The sequence below is a fragment of the Scyliorhinus canicula genome, chromosome 12, assembly GCF_902713615.1.
Source record: "Scyliorhinus canicula chromosome 12, sScyCan1.1, whole genome shotgun sequence".
NCBI classification, from domain to species: Eukaryota; Metazoa; Chordata; class Chondrichthyes; order Carcharhiniformes; family Scyliorhinidae; genus Scyliorhinus; species Scyliorhinus canicula.
Genome location: NC_052157.1, coordinates 55,162,004 through 55,184,732, shown reverse-complemented (window position 1 = coordinate 55,184,732; position 22,729 = coordinate 55,162,004). Strand labels below are relative to the sequence as shown.

At 54.5% G+C, this 22,729-nt stretch overlaps 1 protein-coding gene across 3 annotated transcripts; it reads right to left on the bottom strand.

Moving 5' to 3' along the window:
* Positions 1–288: 288 nt before the first annotated feature.
* On the bottom strand, positions 289–20,272 carry tmem147 (transmembrane protein 147). Of its 3 annotated transcripts, XM_038813468.1 has the most exons (8): positions 20,097–20,272; positions 17,536–17,605; positions 12,743–12,808; positions 10,359–10,495; positions 9,775–9,859; positions 9,393–9,449; positions 5,717–5,838; positions 289–797 (listed from the first exon to the last, which is right to left on the bottom strand). In XM_038813468.1, the coding sequence occupies exons 1-8, from the start codon at positions 20,171–20,173 to the stop codon at positions 677–679; spliced, it is 735 nt and encodes a 244-aa protein (XP_038669396.1). In that variant the 5' UTR covers positions 20,174–20,272; the 3' UTR covers positions 289–676. The 3 variants fall into 3 exon arrangements, with proteins under 3 accessions (XP_038669396.1, XP_038669398.1, XP_038669397.1); XM_038813470.1 differs by lacking the exon at positions 12,743–12,808; XM_038813469.1 differs by lacking the exon at positions 9,393–9,449 and having other exon boundaries at positions 20,097–20,271.
* Positions 20,273–22,729: the final 2,457 nt, after the last annotated feature.

Here is a 22,729-nt window from a genome sequence, read left to right as displayed (position 1 = left end):
CCACCGCTCCATCCTACGGACATCCCTACTGTCCAGCGAACGTGTGACTTGCTCAATCGTCCTGACCAAACGGGACAAACTCACTGTGACCGATGTTGGATTTAATTTGCCTGCGACACAGCCACTGTCGATGTGCTGATGTTGTTGTTAATCGCGCCTTGTCCAGCTCGGTGTTAACTCCCTGCCCTGTCTACATAGGGCAGAGTTAGCGGACACTCTGCTGGCTTCACAGCTTCCTCCTCTGCTGTACCATCCCTCGATTCTGAAAAATGCACACAATCCGAATCATCTGGTCAATAGCTGGAGGTGTTTTATTTTCTGTTATAGATTCTATCTGTGAGTATTATACAGGTCACTGTCTCGTGTGAGCAGGTGTCTCGGGTCCTGATGGTTTCCAGCGATCTCGCCCCACCCGGTGGACCAGCACCGTGGGTGGGATGGGGAGTATGGAGTTTGCCACACTGCCAGGTCACTCCTTCATGGAGATGGTCATCAGCCCTTGTTGGCGTGGGTGAGAGGACTGTTTCCCACCTCAGGATATGGTCAGCTGCGCCGAAGGTCCGCTCACAACCACACAGAGTCTCTGATTGTCCATCTCTTAGTTGAAAACCAGCCCCATCCACCTGCCTGGTGTGATGCGGACCAACTCCCTCGGTGCTGCTCTGCTTCCCCGTCCTCAGTTGCTATGTACCAGGTTAATGTAGAGGATCAAGGAGCTCAGCGAAATGGCTCCAGTCACCATGGCTTTGATCAGCAGCGCGGTCCAACTGCCCAACAGCAAAACATGCACAAAGGACCTGTGGAAGGGGGAAAGGAGGGAGAGCGAGACAGGGAGGGAGAGCGAGACAGGGAGGGAGAGCGAGACAGGGAGGGAGAGCGAGACAGGGAGGGAGAGCGAGACAGGGAGGGAGAGCGAGACAGGGAGGGAGAGCGAGACAGGGAGGGAGAGCGAGACAGGGAGGGAGAGCGAGACAGGGAGGGAGAGCGAGACAGGGAGGGAGAGCGAGACAGGGAGGGAGAGCGAGACGGAGGGAGAGCGAGACAGGGAACGAGAGAGGGAGAGGCAGACAGTGAGGGAGGGAGAGGCAGACAGTGAGGGAGGGAGAGGCAGACAGTGAGAGCGGGAGACAGACAGACAGAGCGGGAGGCAGACAGACAGAGAGGGAGGCAGACAGACAGAGCGGGAGGCAGACAGACAGAGCGGGAGGCAGACAGACAGAGCGGGAGGCAGACAGACAGAGCGGGAGGCAGACAGACAGAGCGGGAGGCAGACAGACAGAGCGGGAGGCAGACAGACAGAGCGGGAGGCAGACAGACAGAGCGGGAGGCAGACAGACAGAGCGGGAGGCAGACAGACAGAGCGGGAGGCAGACAGACAGAGCGGGAGGCAGACAGACAGAGCGGGAGGCAGACAGACAGAGCGGGAGGCAGACAGACAGAGCGGGAGGCAGACAGACAGAGCGGGAGGCAGACAGACAGAGCGGGAGGCAGACAGACAGAGCGGGAGGCAGACAGACAGAGCGGGAGGCAGACAGACAGAGCGGGAGGCAGACAGACAGAGCGGGAGGCAGACAGACAGAGCGGGAGGCAGACAGACCAGACAGAGCGGGAGGCAGACAGACAGAGCGGGAGGCAGACAGACAGAGCGGGAGGCAGACAGACAGAGCGGGAGGCAGACAGACAGAGCGGGAGGCAGACAGACAGAGCGGGAGGCAGACAGACAGAGCGGGAGGCAGACAGACAGAGCGGGAAGGAGAGGCAGACAGAGGGAGAGAGAGAGAGAGGGAGGGAGGGAGAGACAGAGAGAGAGGGAGGGAGGGAGGGAGTGACAGACAGAGAGGGAGAGACAGACAGAGAGGGAGAGACAGAGAGAGAGGGAGGAAGGGAGGGAGAGACAAACAGAGAGGGAGGGAGGGAGAGACAGACAGACAGGGAGAGAGAGGCAGCAGAGAATTCGGTCAGTCACATGTTGGAGACACAGCCACATGGAATCCCCAGGCTGAATCCTGTACTGTTTGCTGGCACGGAGAGCCAGAGATCCACCCCCACACCTCAACCTCTTCCTTCTCCTACACACGGAAACCTACACCCCCTTCCCACGCCATTCCCTCTCCCTACACACAGTCACCCACACGTACACAGCCTCATCACTCTCGCGTGCCCACCCTCCCGCCCAACACTGATGACCGCATGCTCACATCAGCACAGCACAGTGGGCTAAACAGCTGACTTGTAATGCAGAACAAGGCCAGCAGCGCAGGTTCAATTCCCGTACCGGCCTCCCCGAACAGGCGCTGGAATGTGGTGACTAGGGGCTTTTCACAGTAACTTCGTTGAAGCCTACTTGTGACAATAAGCGATTATTATTACATCCGCTCCCGTCACTCCTGCCCGCACACACGTGTACACAAACCGCCCCCACAGACGGATATCCACTCGCACACATCGCATGCCTGTCACTTAGGCCCTAACCCCCCCCACACGGACACCCACATTCCTGCCCTCACACACCCCCACACCCGTCACTCACACCCCTCACACGGACACCCACATTCCCGCCCTCTCACACCCCCCACACGGACACCCACATTCCTGCCCTCACACCCCCCACACGGACACCCACATTCCTGCCCTCACACCCCCCACACAGACACCCACATTCCTGCCCTCACACACCCCCACACCCGTCACTCACACCCCCCACACGGACACCCACATTCCTGTCCTCACACACCCGTCACTCACACCCCCCACACGGACAACCACAACCCCCCCCCCTCCCCCCCCACCCCCCACCCCCGTGACTATTTCCCCCACACATGGACGCACACACAGTGGTTCGCACTGTTGCTTCACAGCGCCTGGGACCAAGGTATGATTCCTGGCTTGGGGTCACTGTCTGTGCAGAGTCTGCACGTTCTCCCAATGTCTGCGTGGGTTTCCTCCGGACACTCCGGTTTCCTCCCACAAATCCAGAAAGACATGGTGCCAGGTGGATGGGACATTCTGAATTCTCCCTCCGTGCACCGGAACAGGTGCCGGAGTGTGATGACTCGGGGATTTTCACAGTAACTTGATTGCAGTGTTAATGTAAGCCTACTTGTGACACTAATGAAGCCTGTTATTATTACAACCCGCCCCGTCATTCACTTCCCCCCACACATGGACACACCTCCACCAATCCCTCCCCCCACAGACGGATTCCCACACCATTGTCCCCCACCACTCCTTCCCCCCACACAACGCTCCCACCACACCATTCCCCCCTCCCCAGACGCCCCGTCACTTCCTCCACCCCCCTCGCACGGACATCCCATCACTCCCTCCACCCCCCTCGCACGGACATCCCATCACTCCCTCCACCCCCCTCGCACGGACGTCCCGTCACTCCCTTCACCCACGCACGGACATCCCGTCACTCCCTCCACCCCCCCACGCACGGACATCCCGTCACTCCCTCCACCCCCCTCGAATGGACGTCCTGTCACTCCCTTCACCCCCCTCGCACGGACATCCCATCACTCCCTCCAACCCCCTCGCACGGACGTCCCGTCACTCCCTTCACCCACGCACGGACATCTCGTCACTCCCTCCACCCCCCACGCACGGACATCCCGTCACTCCCTCCACCCCCCATGCACGGACATCCTGTCACTCCCTGCACCCCCCCCCCCCCAATGCACGGACATCCCGTCACTCCCTCCATCCCCCCTCGTACAGTCGTCCAGTCACTCCCTTCACCCACGCATGGACATCACGTCACTCCCTCCACCCCCCTCGCACGGACGTCCCGTCACCCCCTTCGCACGGACATCCCGTCACTCCCTCCACCCCCCTCGTACGGTCGTCCCGTCACTCCCTTCACCCATGCACGGACATCACGTCACTCCCTCCACCCCCCTCGCATGGACGTCCTGTCACTCCCTTCAGCCGCACGCACGGACATCCCGTCACTCCCTCCACCCCCCCTCGCACGGACATCCCGTCACTCCCTCCACCCCCCTCGAATGGACGTCCTGTCACTCCCTTCACCCCCCTCGCACGGACGTCCTGTCACTCCCTTCAGCCGCACGCACGGACATCCTGTCACTCCCTCCACCCCCCTCACACTCGCACGGACGTCCTGTCACTCCCTTCACCCACACACAGACATCCCGTCACTCCCGCCACCCCCCCCATGCACGGACGTCCTGTCACTCCCTGTACCCCCCTATGCACGGATGTCCTGTCACTCTCTGCACCCCCCTCCCATGCATGAACATACCGTCACTCGGACATACCGTCACTCCCTCCACCCGCTCTCGCACGGACACCCATCACTCCCCGAACAGCTCGAGAAATAGGACACCGACATCAGTCTGCTATACATAGACTACTGCTCCGCCTTCAACACCATTATCCCGACTAGACTAATAACCAAATTCACCCCTCCGTGTGCAGCTGGATCCTCGACTTCCTCACCAACAGACCGCAATCTGTCAGCATAGATAACAGCACCTCCTCCACAATTGTCCTCAACACCGGGGCCCAGAAAGGATGTGTGCTCAGTCCTCTGCTCTACTTCCTATACACTATGGTTACATCAATGGCTCCGAAGTGGAGATGGTCGATAGCTTTAAGTTCCTGGGGATCACCATCACCAAGTATGTCCTCGTCCACTCATGTTGATGCAACAGTCAAGAACGGTCAAGAACGGGGCAGCACGGTAGCATAGTGGTTAGCACAATTGCTTCACAGCTCCAGGGTCCCAGGTTCGATTCCCGGCTTGGGTCACTGTCTGTGCGGAGTCTGCACGTTCTCCCCGTGTGTGCGTGGGTTTCCTCCAGGTGCTCCGGTTTCCTCCCACAGTCCAAAGATGTGCAGGTTAGGTGGATTGGCCATGCTAAACTGGTCCTTAGTGTCCAAAATTGCCCTTAGTGTTGGGTGGGGTAAATGGGTTGTGTGATAGGATGGAGGTATGGGCTTGAGTGGGGTGCTCTTTCCAAGAGCCGGTGCACTGTAAATTCTGTAAAGAAAGCCCAACAACGTCTCTACTTCCTATGGAAGCCAAAGAAATTTGGTATGTCTGCATCGACTCTCACAAACATCCACGGATGTGCCATAGAGAGCATCCTCTCCGGCTGCATCACAGCCTGGTATGGCAACTGCTCGGCCCAAGATCGCAAGAAACTGCAGAGTGTGGTGAACTCAGCCCAACGCATCACACAAGCTTGCCTCCCCCACATTGATTCTGTATACACCTCCCGCTGACTCAGGAAGGCAGACAGCATTATCAGAGACCCCTCCTACCCAGGCATTGCCTTCTTCCAGACTCTTCCATCAGGCAGAAGGTAGAGAAGTCTGAAGACTCGCACATCCAGACATAGGAACAGCTTCTTCCCCACAGCTGCAAGACTCCTCAGACCCCCCCTCAGACTGAGCCGTTCCCTGCAAGAACACTATTCACGAAGCCCTATGCTGCTCTTGTTTGGCCCTTGTTTCGCACTGTAACCAATCACTATTTGTTGATGTACAATTGTCAATGTACTCCCCACCACGCCCTCCCCCTCACGCACAGACGCCTCAGTCACTCCCTCCACTTATGCACAGACGCCCCCTGACAGACACCCTGACACAGTTACACTCCGCACTTTGACAGATGCTCACAGACAGGAAAGCACAGGGTTCGCACAGGCAGGCTTTGCCTGCGCTCCAGTGAGGCTGCGCACAGACTTACTCCATGAGGAAAGCTTTGTAGACACTGAGACCAAGGAGAACCGCAATGGGCAGACGATAGTGCCTCGGGAGGTCGTAACGAGAGAACATCCAGACCAGTCCTGCCATGGTGATATAATGAACCTGGGGAGGGGAGAATGATGGGAGAAGGTGAGAGAAGGGCACAAATTCACCTCGAGAAGAAATGCTGGGAGCATGTCAGCATAACATATAAACCATGAGCTTTTGAAAAATTGATTCTGCCGTGAGGTGTGGGCTTCGCTGGCTCAATCCCAAAATTTCTTTAAAAAATTATGTTCCAGGCAGGTTTTTAATCAGTGAGGGAATCAAGGGTTCCAGGGATAAGGTAGGAAAGTGGTTGGGGATTATCGTATCAGTTATGATCTCATGGAATGGTGGGCAGACTCAATGGGCCGAATGGCCTACTTCTGCTCCCATGATTTATGGTCGACTGTCTTGTCTGTTCCTGTCCCCTCGGTCATGGGCAGTTGCTGCTTGCTAACATTCCCACCAGTTCACTTGTTTTCAACTACACAGGGCCCTGGTGAGGCCACACCTGGAATTTTGGTGCAGTTTTGGTCTCTTTATCTGAGGAAGGGTATTCCTGTTATAGAGGGAGTGCAGCGAAGGTTTACGGATTCCTGGGATGGCATGCCTGATATAAGAGATCAAGTTGGCCAGGATTGGATTCTTTGGAGATCAGAAGAATTGGAGGGGATCTCATAGAAACCTATAAAATTCTAACAGGACTGGACAGGGTTAATGCAAGAAGGGTGTTCCCGATGGTGGGGGTGTCCAGAACCAGAGATCACAGTCTAAGGATACGGGGTGGACCATTTAGGACAGAGATAAGGAAAAATGTCTTCACCCAGAGTGATCAGCCTGTGGAATTCGTTATCATAGGCTGTAGTTGAAGCCAAAACATTGTATGTCTTCAAGAACGAGTTGGATTTCCACTTGAGGGAATGCCCTCCGACAGAGGTTGTGAGGGGAGGTGGTCAGTGAATGATTTTCAATAGGGAGCAACAGATTTTTATACCAGTCATGGAAATTTGAGGGATGTGGAGCCATGGAGGATGGATTAAGTAACGATACAGATCGGTCATGGTCTCATTAAATAGTGGAACAGGCTGGAGAGGGGCCGAATGGGCTTCCTCCTGTGTGGAGGGAGCTGATTGGGCCGTCTCCTGTTCCTGTGTAAATGGGTTGAGGGGGCCTAAATGGCCCTTCTCCTGTTGCTCCTTTGTTGCTGTGTAATAGGCTGGAGGAGGCTGAATGGACCTCCTCCTGTTCCTGTGTAACAGGCGCGAGGTGGCTGAATGGGCCCTTCATGTTCCTGTGTAACAGGCTCAAGGGAACTGGATGGGCCTCCTCCTGTTCTTGTGTAACAGGCTCGAGGGGACTGAATGTGCATCATTCTGTTCATGTGCAACAGGCTTAAGGGGGCTGAATGGCCCTCCTCCTGTTCCTGTGCAATTTAGCTGAAGGGGACTGAATCAGCCTCCTTCTGTTCCTGTGTAACAAATTTGAGGGGGGCTGAATGAGCCTCCCTCTGTTCATGTGCAACAGGCTCAAGGGGATTGAATGGGTCTCCTCCTGTTCCTGTGTGGAGGGGGCTGAATGGACCTCCTGTTCCTGTGCGAGTGGTTTAAGAGGCCTGACTGTACCTCCTCCTGTTCCTGTGAAATATATAATGTGCAACAGGCTCAAGCAGGCTGACTGAGCCTCCTTCTGCTCATGTGCAACAGGCTCAAGGGAGGCTGAATGACTCTCCTCCGTTTCCTGTGTAAAGGGTGCTGAATGGGCCTTGTATAATCTTTATTATTGTCACAAGTAGGCTTACACTCGCACTGCAATGAAGTTACTACGAAAATTCCTAGTTGTCATGTGAGAGTACCTTTAAGAAATTGGTGTTTATCAAATAGCTGCAGTGATGTCAGAGTGTGGGTGGAGCTGGGCTGGCTATCTTTCACTTTCGTTTTTGAGCAAGCAGCTACAGTGTGTTTTAGTTTCGCTTTCAGAGCTGGATAGCTGCAGGCAAAGCAAGGAGCTGTATAAGAATCTCTCTCTGAAATCTAATGACTGTCTCCAGATCATTTGAGGATTTCAAAGTAATACCTGTTTCTGTAGAGAATTTAAACCTGCTGTCTTTCTGTAAAAAGGGTTCAACATATGGATGTTGTTAGGAAAGTTATGAAGGGTTACTTATAGAATATTGTATCGGTGGGGATTATTGGTGTTGATAGTTGTTAAGATGTTTACTGTGGGTTTATAAAGTGTTAACTGGATTCATAAATAAACATGGTTTTGCTTTAAAAGTACTTTAGATCTCTGTTGCATCACACCTGTAAAGTAGGCATTTGTGCTCCCTATATCACAATCTATTAAAAGTTGTGGGTCAGGTGAACTCCATGATACACTTTGGGGTTCTCTAAACCCTGGCCCATAACACACTCCGGCGCCTGTTCGAGTACACTGAGGGTGAATTTAGAATGTCCAATTCACCTAACAAGCACGTCTTTCAGGACTTGTGGGGGGAAATACATGCAGACACGGGGAGAATGTGCAGACTCCGCATAGACAGTGACCCATCCGGGAATCGAATCTAGGACCCTGGCGCTGTGAAGCCGCAGTGCTAACTACTATGCTACCGTGCCTCCTCATGTTCCTGTGTAAGTGGTTCAAGGGGCTGAATGGGCCTCCGCCTCTTCCTGTGTAACAGGCTGGAGGGGGATGAATGGGCCTCCTCCGGTTCCTGTGTACACGGTTCGAAGGGGATGAATGGGCCTCCTCCCAATCCTGTGTACAGGCTTGAGGGGATGAATGGGCCTCCTGTTCCTGTGTAACAGGCTTGGGGGGGGGGGGGTGGGGGGTGGCTGGATGGGCCTTCTTCTGTTCCAACTGAACTTTAGCCTCCTGTTCTGCCTGGTCACTTAATCTCTTTTCTTTTGTAGCTTCCCACTCCTGTCTGCACACGACTTCCTGGAGAGCAAGAAAGTGCATATGAAGGGGTGAGTGAGAGCTCGATACCGGGAAGGGGGCTGTGGTAGTCGAAGTATGATATGGAGATGCTGGCAATGGACTGGGGTGGGCACAGTAAGAAGGCTTACAACACCAGGTTAAAGTCCAACAGGTTTGTTTCAAGTCACTAGCTTTCGAAGTGCAGCGTCTTCCTCAGGTGAATGAAGAGGTGGGTTCCAGAAACACATATAGACAAAGTCAATGATGCAAGACGATACTATGAATGGGAGTCTTTGCAGGTAATTAAGTCTTTACAGGTCCAGACAGAATGACTGAAGAGAGGGCTAATCGTAGGTGAAAGAGGTGTGAATTGTCTCAAGCCAGGACATTTGGTAGGATTTTGCAAGCCGAGGCCAGGTGTTGGGGGTGAACGTAATGCAACATGAATCCAAGGTCCCGAGAGTAGAAATAAGACTATATATTTTTTTTTCTTTAAACTTAAGAGTGCCCAATTATTTTTTTCCAATTATGTGAATATACAATATATGTGTTTCTGCAACCCACCTCTTCATTCACCTGAGGAAGGAGCTGCGCTCCGAAAGCTAGTGATTCGAAACAAACCAGTTGGACTTTAACCTGGTGTTGTAAGACTTCCTACTGTGCCCACCCCAGTCTGACGCCGGCAGCCACCTTCCAGGTATCGAGCTCTCACTCACCCCTTCATATGCACTTTCTTGCTCTCCAGGAAGTCGTGTGCAGACAGGAGCGGGAAGCTACAAAGGAAAAGAGATTAAGTGACCAGGCAGAACAGGAGGCCAAAGTTAGAACAGAGGGGGCAATTTAGTGTGTCCAATCAATCTACCCTGCACATCTATGGGTTGTGGGCGTGAAACCCACGCAGACACAGGAAGAATGTGCAAACTCCACATGGACAGTGACCCAGGGCCAGGGTTCGAACCCGGGTCCTCAGCGCCGTAGGCAGCAATGCTAACTACATGCCGCCCCGTAGAAGTCAGAATATGACTGAAGGGGAGTGAACGAGAGCGACAGATGCTCCTAGTGAAAATGTCCGAGCACAGTGAGAGTGCAGTTCTTTACCAAACTGATGTTGGAGTCGAAGCTCATCTGAATGTACTTCCAGTCAAACTCGATCCCTCTGGCACCAACCCACAGGGGGATACATCTGGAAAGCAGGAAGTGGGCATCAATAAACCGGAATACGGAAAATCCATGTTTTAACCCCCACCTCCCCCCACCCCGTGCCTCAACACCAAGGACCTTCTCCACCGTGCTTTCAACACCGGGGCCCCCTCCACCCGTACCTCCACACCGTGGCCCCTAACCGCGGTGTCTCAATACCGGGAACCCCCTCCGCCCCGCCTCAACACCGGGGACTCCTCCGTCCGTGTCTCAACACCGGGGACTCCTCCGCCCGTGCCTCAACACCGGGGACTCCTCCGCCCGTGCCTCAACACCGGGGACTCCTCCGCCCGTGTCTCAACACCGGGGACTCCTCCGCCCGTGTCTCAACACCGGGCCTCCTGCTCCTCCCGTGTCTTAATACTGCTCCCGTGAACAACACTGGCTCCGCTGCTTGTACCCCGCGCCGGACCTTGCCCCAGGACAGGGAGATTCAATAGGCTAGGCCTGAGCCAGCACTCGATCCTAACACACCGCCTCACCTGGACATGATGAGCTCCGCAGTGGACCAGCCCATGGCCGCCACCATTATCTTGTATTCACCTTTGCCAGCATTCTTCGACATCACTAGGTGAAGTCCCACCAAATCGGCCAGGTCCACCGTTGATTTCATGAATTCCTGGGCATGATTTTGTAAAAATCAGTCATTTAATTTTCATAATGACCGATTCTGCAATCCTTAACCCACAACAGCAAAATTCTATTTCATCTCTCTGCAAACTAATGACTGTGTCCAGATCAATTGAGTGATTTCAAAGTGCTGACTGCTCTCAATAGTGAATTTAAACCCTGATCTTTATGTTAAAAAGGGTCCTTTGTCTTCCGGATGTTGTTTGGGAATTTATTAAGGGTTATCTGTTGACTACTGTAGTCTTTGGGGATTTATTGGTGTTGATAGTTGTTAAGATGTTTACTGTAGGTTTATAAAGTGTTAACTGGTTTCATAAATAAACATTTGTTTTAATTTAAAAGTACTGTAGATTTCTGTTTGCATCACACCTGCAGAGTAAGGCCATGTGTTCCTCATAACCACAATCTATTAATAGTTGTGGGTCAGGTGAACTCCATGATACACTTTGGGGCTCTCTAAACCGTGGCCCATAACACCACTTATCAACTCAAGCCTGGATATGGTCCAGATCTTGCTGTATTTGGACACGGACTGCTGCATTATCTGAGGAGTCACGAATGGTGCTGAAAATTGTGCAGTCATCTGCAAACATCCCCACTTCTGACCTGATGACGGAAGGAAGATCATTGATAAAGTAGCAGAAAATGGTTGGGCCTAGGACACTACCCTGAGGAACTCCTGCAGTGATGTCCCAGGACAGAGATGATTGACTTCCAACAACCACCACCATCTTTTGTTGTGCCATGTACGACTCCAACCAGAGGAGAGCTTCCCCCCTGAGAAAGGGGAGCATGCCCAAAGATGTGCAGGTTAGGTGGATTGGCCATGCTAAATTGCTCTTAGTGTCCAAAAAGGTTAGGATAGGGTGGAAGTGAGGGCTTAAGTGGGTCGGTGCAGACTCGATGGGCCGAATGGCCTCCTTCTGCACTGTATGTTCTATATTCTATATTCTGACTCCCATTGACTCCAGTGTTGCTGGGGCTCCTTGATGCCATACTCGATCAAATGCTGCCTTGATGCCAAGGGCAGTCAATCTCACCTCTGGAGTTCAGCTCATTTGGTCAATATTTGAACCAAGGCTGTAATGAGACCAGGAGCGGGGTGATCCTGGTAGAACCCAAACTGAGCATCCGTAAGCAGGTTATTGCTGAGTAAGTGCCATTTGATAGCACTGGTGATGATCCTTCCATCACTTTATTGATGATTGAGAGTCGACCGAGTGGGTGGTAATTGGCTGGATTGGAGTAATCCTGTTTCTTGTGTGCAGAATATACCTGGGCAATTTTCCACATTGCCAGGTACATGCCAGTGTTGTAGCTGTACTGGAACAGCTTGGCTAGGGGTGCGGCAAGTTCTGGAGCACAAGTCTTCAGTACTATTGCCGGAATATTGCCAGGGCCCATAGCCTTTGCAGTATCCAGGGCCTTCAGCCATTTCTTGATATCAGGCGGAGTGAATCAAATTGGCTAAAGACGGATATCCGTGATTCTGGGTACCCCCGGAGGAGACCGAGATGGATCATCCAATCGGCACTTCTGGCTGAAGACTGTTGCAAATGCCTCAGCTTTATCTTTTGCACATATGTGCTGGGATCATCCATCATTGAGGATGGGGATATTTGTGGAGACTCCTCCTCCAGCGAGTTGTTTAATTGTCCACCATCATTCACAGCTGGACTGCAGAGCTTAGAACTGATGTGTTCACTATGGAATTGATTAGCTCTATTACTTGCTGCTTATACTGCTTGGCACACAACCAGTCCTGTGTTGTAGCTTCACCGGGTTGACACCTCATTTTTGGGTATCCCTGGTGTTGCTCCTGGTGTGCTGTCCTGCGCGCTTCATTGAACCAGAATTGATCCCTGGCTTGGTGGTAATGGGAGAGTGGGGGATATGCTAGACCATGAGGTGACAGAATGTGTTTGAATACAATTCTGCTGCTGCTGATGGCCCACAGTGCCTCATGGATGCAGAGTGTTCAGTTGTTAGATCTGTTTAAAATCTATCTCATTTAGCACGGTGGCAATGCCACACCACACGATGGAGGGCATCCTCAATGTGAAGATGGGACTCCCATCTCCACAGGAACTGTGCGGTGGTCACTGCCATGGAGAGATGCATCTATGGGAAAACATTGGAATCTGGAGCTGACACAACCCATTTTTGTGGGGGAATTTGTTAAATCTAATCCTCTCAGGGCTCACACAGATTCAGTGTAGCTAGATTCCTGGCTTACCCCAATGAAATCGTAAACACCCACAGATGTATCCCATGTGGGAAAGAAGGTGGCAAGGAATAACATCTGGGGAAGAGAGAGAGAGAGAAAATAAGGCAGTCAGTATCTTTACACGGCATCCACTGCCAGAGATCTCCAGACTCCTCACGGTGCTCCCTGACCAACCTCACCCAACCGGCCCCGATACCCCGGACACCTCACCCTCCTCCCCGTCCACCAGCCCCGAGACCCCCAAACACCTCATCCTCCTCTCTGTCCACCAGCCCCGAGACCCCTGAAAACCTCACCCTCCTCCCCATCCACCAGCCCCAAAGACCACCGACCATCTCACCCATCTCCCCGGCCATCGGACTGGACTCACTGGAACACGGCACCCTCCACCCCGGGACACGGCACCCTCCACCCCGGGATACGGCACCCTCCCTCCGTACACCAGGCCCCCTCTCTCTCCCCCTCGGACGGCACAGGCACGCGTTCGTTCTCTCTCCCCCAACTGTCGCAACAGCCTCACGCCCACCCCACCCAGCACGAGGGCCTCACGCCCGGCACGAGGGCCTAATGTCCGCTCTCCCTCTCGCCCGGAGGCCCTGGTGCCCACCCGCCCCCCTGATGGCCTCGTGCCCGTCCCCTCGATTGGTGCAAGAGCTATGAGCTCGCCCAGCGCGAAGACGCCACACTTGCCCGGCGAGAAGGCCTCGTACCCGTCCGCCCGACCTCACGCCCCTTTTGTCCCTTCGAAAGGTGCAACCTCGAGCCCCCTCCGTTAGTAGCCCGGCACAGAGGCTTCGCGCCCGCACCCCTCCCCCCCCAACCCCCACCTCTCTCACAGCTCTCCCCCCCCCCCACTCCCGTCACGCCTCTCGCCCCCCCCCCCCACTCCTCTCCCCACCCCTCCCTCCAATCCCCGTGACATTGCGCCCCCTCTGTATGGCTCTCACACGACATGACGACCGCCTAGCCTACTCGCCCGGCACAACGGCCTCACGCCCACTACCCGTCGCCTGGCTCGTTCCCTGGGTACGACAGTCTTGCCCATCGCGCGCTCGCTGTGGACGATGGCCTCGCCTTCACTCTCTCGCTCCCTGGAGACGACGGCCTCGACCTCGCTCGCACGCTGGGCGCACTAGCTCTCCCTCTCTCTTGGCGCGCTGGCTTCGAGCTCGTTTACTCTCTCTCTGTGCGCGACAGCTTGCGCTCGCTCCCTGGGAACGATGGCCTCGGGCTCCCTCTCACTCTCTGCGCACAACGACTTTGTGTTCACTCTCTCCATGCAACAGCCTCGTGTTCGCTCTCTCTCTGGGCGCCATGGGCTCGGGCACGCTCGCTCCCTGGGCGCGATGGCCTCATGCTTGCTTGTTCTCTCCCTGGTAGCGACGGCCTCGCACTCCCTCTCTGCATGCGTCAGCCACACGCTTGCTCTCTCTCTAGGCGCCATGGCCTTGCACACTCCGCTCACTCCCTGGGCATGACAATATCATGCTCTCTCGTTAGTTCCCTGTGCGTGACAAACTCACGCTTGCTCCCTGGGTATGACGGCCTCGCGCTCGCTTGTTGTTCACTGGGCTTGACGTCCTCGCATTTGGCTCAGCCCTCGCTCGCTCCCTGGGCGCGAAGGCTTTGTGACGCTCGCTCGCTCCCTGGGCGCGACGGCCTCGTGCTCTATCGCTCTTTGCGCACGACGGTCTTGCCCATCGCTCGCTCGCTGGGGGTGACGGCCTCGTGCTCGCTCACTCTCATGGGGTGACGGCTCGCTCTCACTCACTCTCTCTCTCTCTCTGTGCGCGATGACCTTGCCGTTGCTCGGCCGCTGGACTTGACGGCCGCACACTCGGTCACTCCCTGGACGCGAAGGCTTTGTGACGCTCGCTCCCTGGGTGCGACGGCCGCACACTCGCGATCTCTCTCGGGCGATGCTGGCTTTGTGCCCTCTCTCTCGCTCTCTCTGTGTGCATCGGCTTGGTGTTCCCTGGGAGCGACAGCCTCATGCTTTCTCTCAGCGTGCGACAGCCTCACCCTCGCTCTCTCTCTCTCCAAGTGCGATAGCCACACGCTTGCTTTCACTCTCTATGTGATACAGCCTCGTGCTCGCTTGCTCCCTTGGCGTGACAACCTCACACTTGCTCTCTTTATCTGGGCCCGACGAACAAGCCTCGTTCTCGCTCTCTCTTAGGGCCCAACAGCCTCGTGCTCGCTCTCTCTCTCTGTCTGTTGCGACGGCCTCGTGCTCGCTCTCTCTGTCTGTCGCGACGGCCTCATGCTCCCTCTCTCTGTCTGTCTGTCGCGACGGCCTCATGCTCCCTCTCTCTCTCTCTCTCTCTCTCTGTCTGTCGCGACGGCCTCGTGCTCGCTCTCTCTCTCTGTCTGTCTGTCGCGACGGCCTCGTGCTCGCTCTCTCTCTCTGTCTGTCGCGACGGCCTCATGCTCCCTCTCTCTCTCTGTCTGTCGCGACGGCCTCATGCTCCCTCTCTCTCTCTGTCTGTCGCGACGGCCTCATGCTCCCTCTCTCTCTCTGTCTGTCGCGACGGCCTCATGCTCCCTCCCTCTCTCTGTCGCGACTGCCTCGTGCTCTCTATCTTTCTCTCTGTCTGTCGCGACGGCCTCGTGCTCGCTCTCTCTCTCTCTCGCGACGGCCTCGTGCTCTCTCTCTCTCTCTCTGTCGCGACGGCCTTGTGCTCGCTCTCTCTCTCCCTGTCGCAACGGCCTCGTGCTCGCTCTCTCTCTCTCCCTGTCGTGATGGCCTCGTGCTCGCTCTCTCTCTCCCTGTCGCGACGGCCTCGTGCTCGCTCTCTCTCTCCCTGTCGTGATGGTCTTGTGCTCGCTCTCTCTCTCTCTCTCTCTCTCTCTCTCTCTCTCTCCCTGTCGCGACGGCCTCGTGCTCTCTCTCTCTCCCTGTCGTGATGGTCTTGTGCTCGCTCTCTCTCTCCCTGTCGTGATGGCCTCGTGCTCGCTCTCTCTCTCTCCCTGTCGTGATGGTCTTGTGCTCGCTCTCTCTCTCCCTGTCGTGACAGCCTCGTGTTCGCTCTCTCTCTCCCTGTCGTAATGGCCTCGTGCTCGCTCTCTCCCTGTCGTGACGGCCTCGTGCTCACTCTCTCTCCCTGTCGCGACGTCCTCGTGCTCTCTCTCTCTCCCTGTCGCGACGGCCTCGTGCTCGCTCTCTCTCTCTCCCTGTCGCGACGGCCTCGTGCTCTCTCTCTCTCTCTGTCGTGATGGCCTCGTGCTCGCTCTCTCTCCCCCGTCGCGATGGCCTCGTGCTCGCTCTCTCTCTCTCTCCCCCTGTCGTGACGGCCTCATGCTCACTCTCTCTCCCTGTCGTGACGGCCTTGTGCTCGCTCTCTCTCTCTCTCCCTGTCGTGACGGCCTCCTGCTCACTCTCTCTCCCTGTCGTGACGGCCTTGTGCTCGCTCTCTCTCTCACTCCCTGTCATGATGGCCTTGTGCTTCCTCTCTCTCTCTCTCCCTGTCGTGATGGTCTTGTGCTCGCTCTCTCTCTCCCTGTCGTGACAGCCTCGTGTTCGCTCTCTCTCTCTCCCTGTCGTGATGGCCTCGTGCTCGCTCTCTCTCTCCCTGTCGTGACGGCCTCGTGCTCGCTCTCTCTCTCCCTGTCGTGACGGCCTCGTGCTCACTCTCTCTCCCTGTCGCGACGTCCTCGTGCTCTCTCTCTCTCCCTGTCGCGACGGCCTCGTGCTCGCTCTCTCTCTCTCCCTGTCGCGACGGCCTCGTGTTCGCTCTCTCTCTCCCTGTCGTGATGGCCTCGTGCTCGCTCTCTCTCTCCCTGTCGTGACGGCCTCGTGCTCGCTCTCTCTCTCCCTGTCGTGACGGCCTCGTGCTCACTCTCTCTCCCTGTCGCGACGTCCTCGTGCTCTCTCTCTCTCCCTGTCGCGACGGCCTCGTGCTCGCTCTCTCTCTCTCCCTGTCGCGACGGCCTCGTGCTCGCTCTCTCTCTCTGTCGTGATGGCCTCGTGCTCGCTCTCTCCCCCCCGTCGCGATGGCCTCGTGCTCGCTCTCTCTCTCTCTCTCTCCCCCTGTCGTGACGGCCTCATGCTCACTCTCTCTCTCCCTGTCATGGCGGCCTTGTGCTCGCTCTCTCTCTCTCTCCCTGTCGTGACGGCCTTGTGCTCGCTCTCTCTCACTCCCTCTCATGATGGCCTTGTGCTCGCGCTCTCTCTCTCTGTCGTGATGGCCTCGTGCTCGCTCTCTCTCCCCCGTCGCGATGGCCTCGTGCTCGCCCTCTCTCCCCCGTCGCGATGGCCTCGTGCTCGCTCTCTCTCTCTCTCTCTCCCCCTGTCGTGATGGCCTTGTGCTCGCTCTCTCTCTCTCTCTCTCTCTCTCTCTGTCGTGACGGCCTTGTGCTCGCTCTCTCTCTCTCTCCCTGTCGTGACGGCCTTGTGCTCACTCTCTCTCTCTCTCTCCCCGTCGCGATGGCCTCGTGCTCGCTTTCTCTCTCTCCCTGTCGTGATGGCCTCGTGCTCTCTCTCTCTCCCTGTCGCGACGGCCTCGTGCTCCCTCTCTGGTGCGACAACCTCATGCTCTCACTCTCTCTGCGGTTGCAATGGCCTCACGCTCACTGTTTATTCGCTGCAGGCTTGACAGTTTCACACTCTCTGGCTCATCTGGCTCGTCAGCCTCATGCTCTCTCTCTCTCTCTCTCTGGGTGCAATGGGCTCACGCTCGCTGTTCACTCTCACCGGGCATCACAGTCTCACACTAGCTCTCACACCAGTCTGGGGGATAACCTGAATATTGGAGTATTCTCTGTTGTGATTGGGAGACAGGGCAACGGGTTTCGGATTTTACCTTACAGAGTTGTACAAAGAGATATGTAGCACCAGCCTGGACACATCTCCAGAAAGCATTGTACTCAGACCTAGAACAGAGAACAAAATCATCACAGACTAGATAGGCAAACGAGGAGACCATGGAGTCCCTCTCGAGACTGTTAAACAGGAACTGGATGGAGAAGGCCGATTTCAGCCCCTTCAAACCTGTTACACAGGAACAAGAGGAGGCCCATTCAGCTCCCCCTGAGCCTGTTACATAGCAACAGAAAGAGGCCTTCCACAGCCCCATCATTCAAATGTTTTAGTCATCTCAAATCGTCAGATCACCCACTTCATCTCACAGAGTGGAGGGAACACAATCCCCTTTTGTGCGACTTGCCCTTCCCGCTTTGGGAACATGCTGGTCAATCTGAGGGCTGGGGAGGGAAGTTCAGACGGAAAGAATGAATCGGGACCGGGTCCCATTTGGAGAGGACGTCAGGGACTGAGCCCCATTTGGAGGGGGACTTCGGGGACCGAACCCCATCCGGAGGGAATGTCAGCCACTGAGCCCCATTCGGAGGGGGGACTTCGGTTTCCGAGCCCCATCCGGAGGGAACGTCAGCCACTGAGCCCCATTCGGAGGGGGACATCAGGAACTGAACCCCATTAGGAGGAGGGCATGAGGAACTGAACCCCATTCAGGGAGGAACATCAGGAACTGAACCCCATTCGGAGGGGGATGTCGGGACAGAGCCCCATTTGGAGGGGTACGTAGGGGACCAAGCCCCATTTGGAAAGGGGGGGGGGGGGGGGAGTGTGGCGGGGACTGAGTCCCATGAGAGGGTGGGGACTGAGTCCCATTTGAGTTGGGGTGGGGAACGGGGACTGAGTTCCATTTGAGTTGGGGTGGGGAGCAGGGACTGAGTTCCATTTGAGTTGGGGGGGAATGGGGACTGAGTCCCATTTGCCTGGGGTGGGGCATGGGGACTGAGTCCCATTTGGGTTGGGGGGATACGGGGACTGAGACCCATTTGGGTGATGGAGAATGAGTCCCTTTGCGTGCGGGGGGGAATGAATCGGGGACTGAGCCCTATTCGGAGGGGACGTCAGGGACCGAGCCCAATTCGCACGGGATGTCAGGGACCGAACCCCATTCGCACGGGATGTCAGGGACCGAGCCCCAACCGCACGGGATGTCAGGGACCGAGCCCCATTCGCATGCAACGTCAGAGACCGAGCCCCATTCGGAGGGGGACGTCACGGACTGAGTGCCATTCGGAGGGGACATCAGGGACGGAGCCCCATTCGCAGGGAACATCTGGGACCGAGATCCATTCAGAGGGGACGTCAGGAACCGAGCCCCATTCGGGGACGTCAGGGACCGAGCCCCATTTGAAGGGGACGTCAGGGACAGAGCCCCATTCGGAGGGGATGTCGGGGACTGAGCCCCATTCGGAGGGGATGTCGGGGATCGAGCCCCATTCGCAGGGAGATGTCGGGGACGGAGCCCCATTCGGAGGAGACGTCGGGGACTGAGCCCCATTTGGAGGGGACGTCGGGGACTGAACCCCATTCGGAGGGGACGTCGGGGACTGAACCCCATTCGGAGGGAGATGTCGGGGACTGAGCCCCATTCGCAGTGGACATCAGGGACCGAGCCCCATTCGGAGGGAGATGTCGTGAACCGAGCCCCATTCGGAGGGAGACATCGGGGACCAAGCCCCATTCGGAAAGGGTGAGGGGGTAGAGATGGGGACTGAGTCCCATGAGGTGTGGGGGATGGGGACTGAGTCCCATTTCAGTTGGGGGGGGGGGGGAAACGGGGACTGAGTCCCATTTGAGTTGGGGGAAATGGTGAAGTCCCATTTGGGTTGGGGAGAAACGGGGACCGAGTCCTATTTGGGTCAGAGCACACAGTGCAGAAGGAGGCCATTCGGCCCATCGAGTCTGCACCGACCCACTTAAGCCCTCAATTTCACCCTATCTCCGTAACCCAATAACCCCTCCTAACCTTTTTGCTCACTAAGGGCAATTTAGCACAGCCAATCCACCTAACCTGTATATCATTGGATCGTGGGAGGAAACCCACGCAGACACGGGGAGAACGTGCAGACTGCACAGAGTGACCCAACAGGGAATTGAATCTGGGACTCTGGCACTGTGAAGCCACAGTGCTGTCCAGTTATGCTTCCCTGCTGTCTGGGGGGGGGTTACAGGGACTGAGTCCCATTTGGATTGAGGGGAAGAGTCTAATTTGGTGGAAAGTGGGACAGTGGTCCTGTGGTCAACAGTCCATCCGTTGCTCATTATTATCCTCTATCTGAGGTTGAAGGGGAGACATGATCCAGGGGGCGGGGCTCTCATTGATTCGGATATGGTAATCACCGGCCGCCCATTATGCTAATGAGGGCACCGCCGCGTTTGACGTCAGTACGTCGCCGCCGCGCTCGTGTAGCTGACACAGCGTCTGACGTCACGTGACAGCCGTGCCTTTGGGGAGGGGAGGCATGGCGCCCTCCACGTTCTGACGTCGGGCTGAGGGAAGACGTCCGGCGGCGGTTCGTTCCTTTATTTATTCCGTTGTTTTTTACTCACAGCCCCGTGCACTTGTAAGCGATGAAATACGGGAAGTAGGCCAAGGCGAAACAGTTGCCGAAGTGGAATAGAGTCATGGTGAGGAAACTCGGCAGCAGTTTCCCCTGCCCCCACTGTGTCGAACCCGGCCCGGAACCGGAAGCTGTTCTGCTTTTTTGGTGGCTCGCCGCACAATTTCCGGTCCCCCCCCCCCAGGAAACTTCCAGCCCATCGCTACACATGCGCAGACTCAATCCCTCCCCTTAATCGCTGGAAGAATTGGGGCGGGGTGGGGGGTTGTGTTTAAGGCAGTAACGGGGATCTCTTTGAGGGGCTGTCACCCTTTCTGTTCCTTCCGTCCGTTTCCGTTCGATCAAAGCAAAGTAGTTGGGAGGCAATTGGGACACTTTCAAATAAGAATTGGACATTTTAAATTAAACCACACTCAGAGCGGTGGGACTTCTGTTACGAATACCTGGTCAGCTCTTAACAATGGCTAAGAGACTACCAGAATCATAACAGTTTTGAAGTTTTAAGCTGGTGCAGAAAGAGAGATTGTTCCAGGAATGACAATATAAGAAATAGGACTTGGTTATTTTATAAACAAACTTTATTAAAAGCAAAGACTATTTAAACTTCAACCCTAACAACATTACCTGTGGTTTCTTAACCTTAACACACTAGTTCTCATTAAACAGCACTTTAACAGAACATGCAGCTCTCATGCCACTTACACAGTAGACAAAGGCAATACTTGCATTTATAAAGCAATTCTTCTGTTAGGGACTGGAGAAACCAACTATTTTCTAATACACCTGATAGGTATGAGATAGCTATTTAGTGTAAATATTAAGCCCCAGTTTTAAAATACCCATTTTAAATTCACTCAACCTCACGCCATCTCTAAACATACAGAGACATGAAACAGCATAATTCCATTATAGATTGAAACAGCACATTTGCAAGACAGTTTGACACTATACTTGTGCTGTCAGATCAAGGACAGAGCAACACCATAGGAATATGAAGACACCATTGTTCAGAATGCAGATAACAGCTAAGTCAGCAGAAGACCAGTTTAAGCTGGTCGTGATAACAGCACAGAATTGCATTCCATAACATGCACAAGTATTCAGACATGAAACAATTAAAACTAATGTTGCACATTGAAGATTGACAGCTAACCGTCAAATCAAACTCATTTGATTCGAACCCAAACCATATAAGATTACATAGGGGTGTAGATAGCTGGCTAAAGAGTGATGTGATTTAGTATAACCATGAGGGTCCATACGGCCATTTTTATCTGGATCATTCTATACTTTGATCTAAACTATTCTCTATCTCTATATTTTCACTTTTCCACTCTAACTCTTGAAATAAATGCAAGCTGGTTGCCGTAAGCAAGAAACCATTTCTGTATTATTTTAAAAGTTAAATTGTGTACAAGTTGCTTCTCTTTTTGCTAGCCGGATTTATTAGAGAATAAGATTTAAGTGACTCTCAATTGTAATCAAATAGAGGCAATAAACGATTCTTATTTGCACCCGAAAAGTTTTAACTCAAATTTCTACTGAGTTTTAGTGTTCGCACATGCCACTAAGTCCGCATGGTAGATCTCTACAACTGGCGTAGTCGGCAGGATTCATTTAGATCCCTTTTCCCAACTCTGCCAAGCTGGCAACTTTCATTACCTCACTCAGTTGATTAACAAAGCCTTCTCTTGTAACTTTCATGACCTCTCTTGGTCAATTTCCAAAGCCGTAGATCATAGAATTTACAGTGCAGAAGGAGGCCATTCGGCCCATCGAGTCTGCACAGGCCCTATGGAAAGATCACCTTATCGAAACCCACACCTCCACCCTATCCCTGTAACCCAGGAACCCCATCTAACCTTTTTGGACATTAAGGGCAATATAACAGGTCCAATCCACCTAACCACATCTTTGGACTGTGGGAGGAAACCAGAGCACCCAGAGGAAATCCACACGGACACGGGGAGAATGTACAGACTCTGCACAGACAGTGACCCAAGCCAGGAATCAAACCTGGGACCCTGGAGCTATGAAACAACTGTGCTAACCATGTGCTACCGTGCCGCCCTTCTCCTGTACCTGTTCGAAATAGCATTCTTCCTCTCTCTCTCTCTAAGCTCTGCCCAGCCCCTCAAACAAAAGTTCTGTGGGGTTTCCAGACTTGAACCTATCATTGTTATCTTGGCTGTTTAATTGCCCATCCCGTTCATACAAGAGAACAGCGCATGCTATTGAGATGTAACTAATCTCCCATTGACGGACAAAGTGGCCATCAGACTCTGTAATGGGCTGATAGCTGGTCAGACAGGAGTGTCCCGAAGACAATGGATCTGGGGCATCCTGTGTATTCCCACTAAGTTTAAGTCTGACTGGGACAATGTAACTCAGCCAGGTGTGGGCGTATCCGTCTGACTCCATGCCAGCAGTATTTTCCCTCAGTTGGTTTAACCCCTAAATTGTCTGCTACATCTTCCATATCATTTCTGGACCTAATTTCCAAATATCTCCCTCGTGTAACACTCGAATAATCAAGTTCAAATATACCGAGCAGAAACAGACAGCCAGCGCAAATCTGGGCCTGCCCTGTAAACAGGACATCAGGAGATAATCGGTCCCATT

What these genes read in the sequence shown, in the direction of transcription:
- tmem147 (XM_038813468.1), bottom strand. Translation starts at nt 20,173, where the DNA reads ATGACTCTATTCCACTTCGGCAACTGTTTCGCCTTGGCCTACTTCCCG. An exon ending in GTGTTTACGATTTCATTGGG is followed by an intron (nt 10,496 to 12,742) that starts GTAAGCCAGGAA and finishes AATCATGCCCAG; the next exon opens with GAATTCATGAAATCAACGGT. An exon ending in AAGAAAGTGCATATGAAGGG is followed by an intron (nt 5,839 to 9,392) that starts GTGAGTGAGAGC and finishes TCCCCTCCCCAG; the next exon opens with GTTCATTATATCACCATGGC.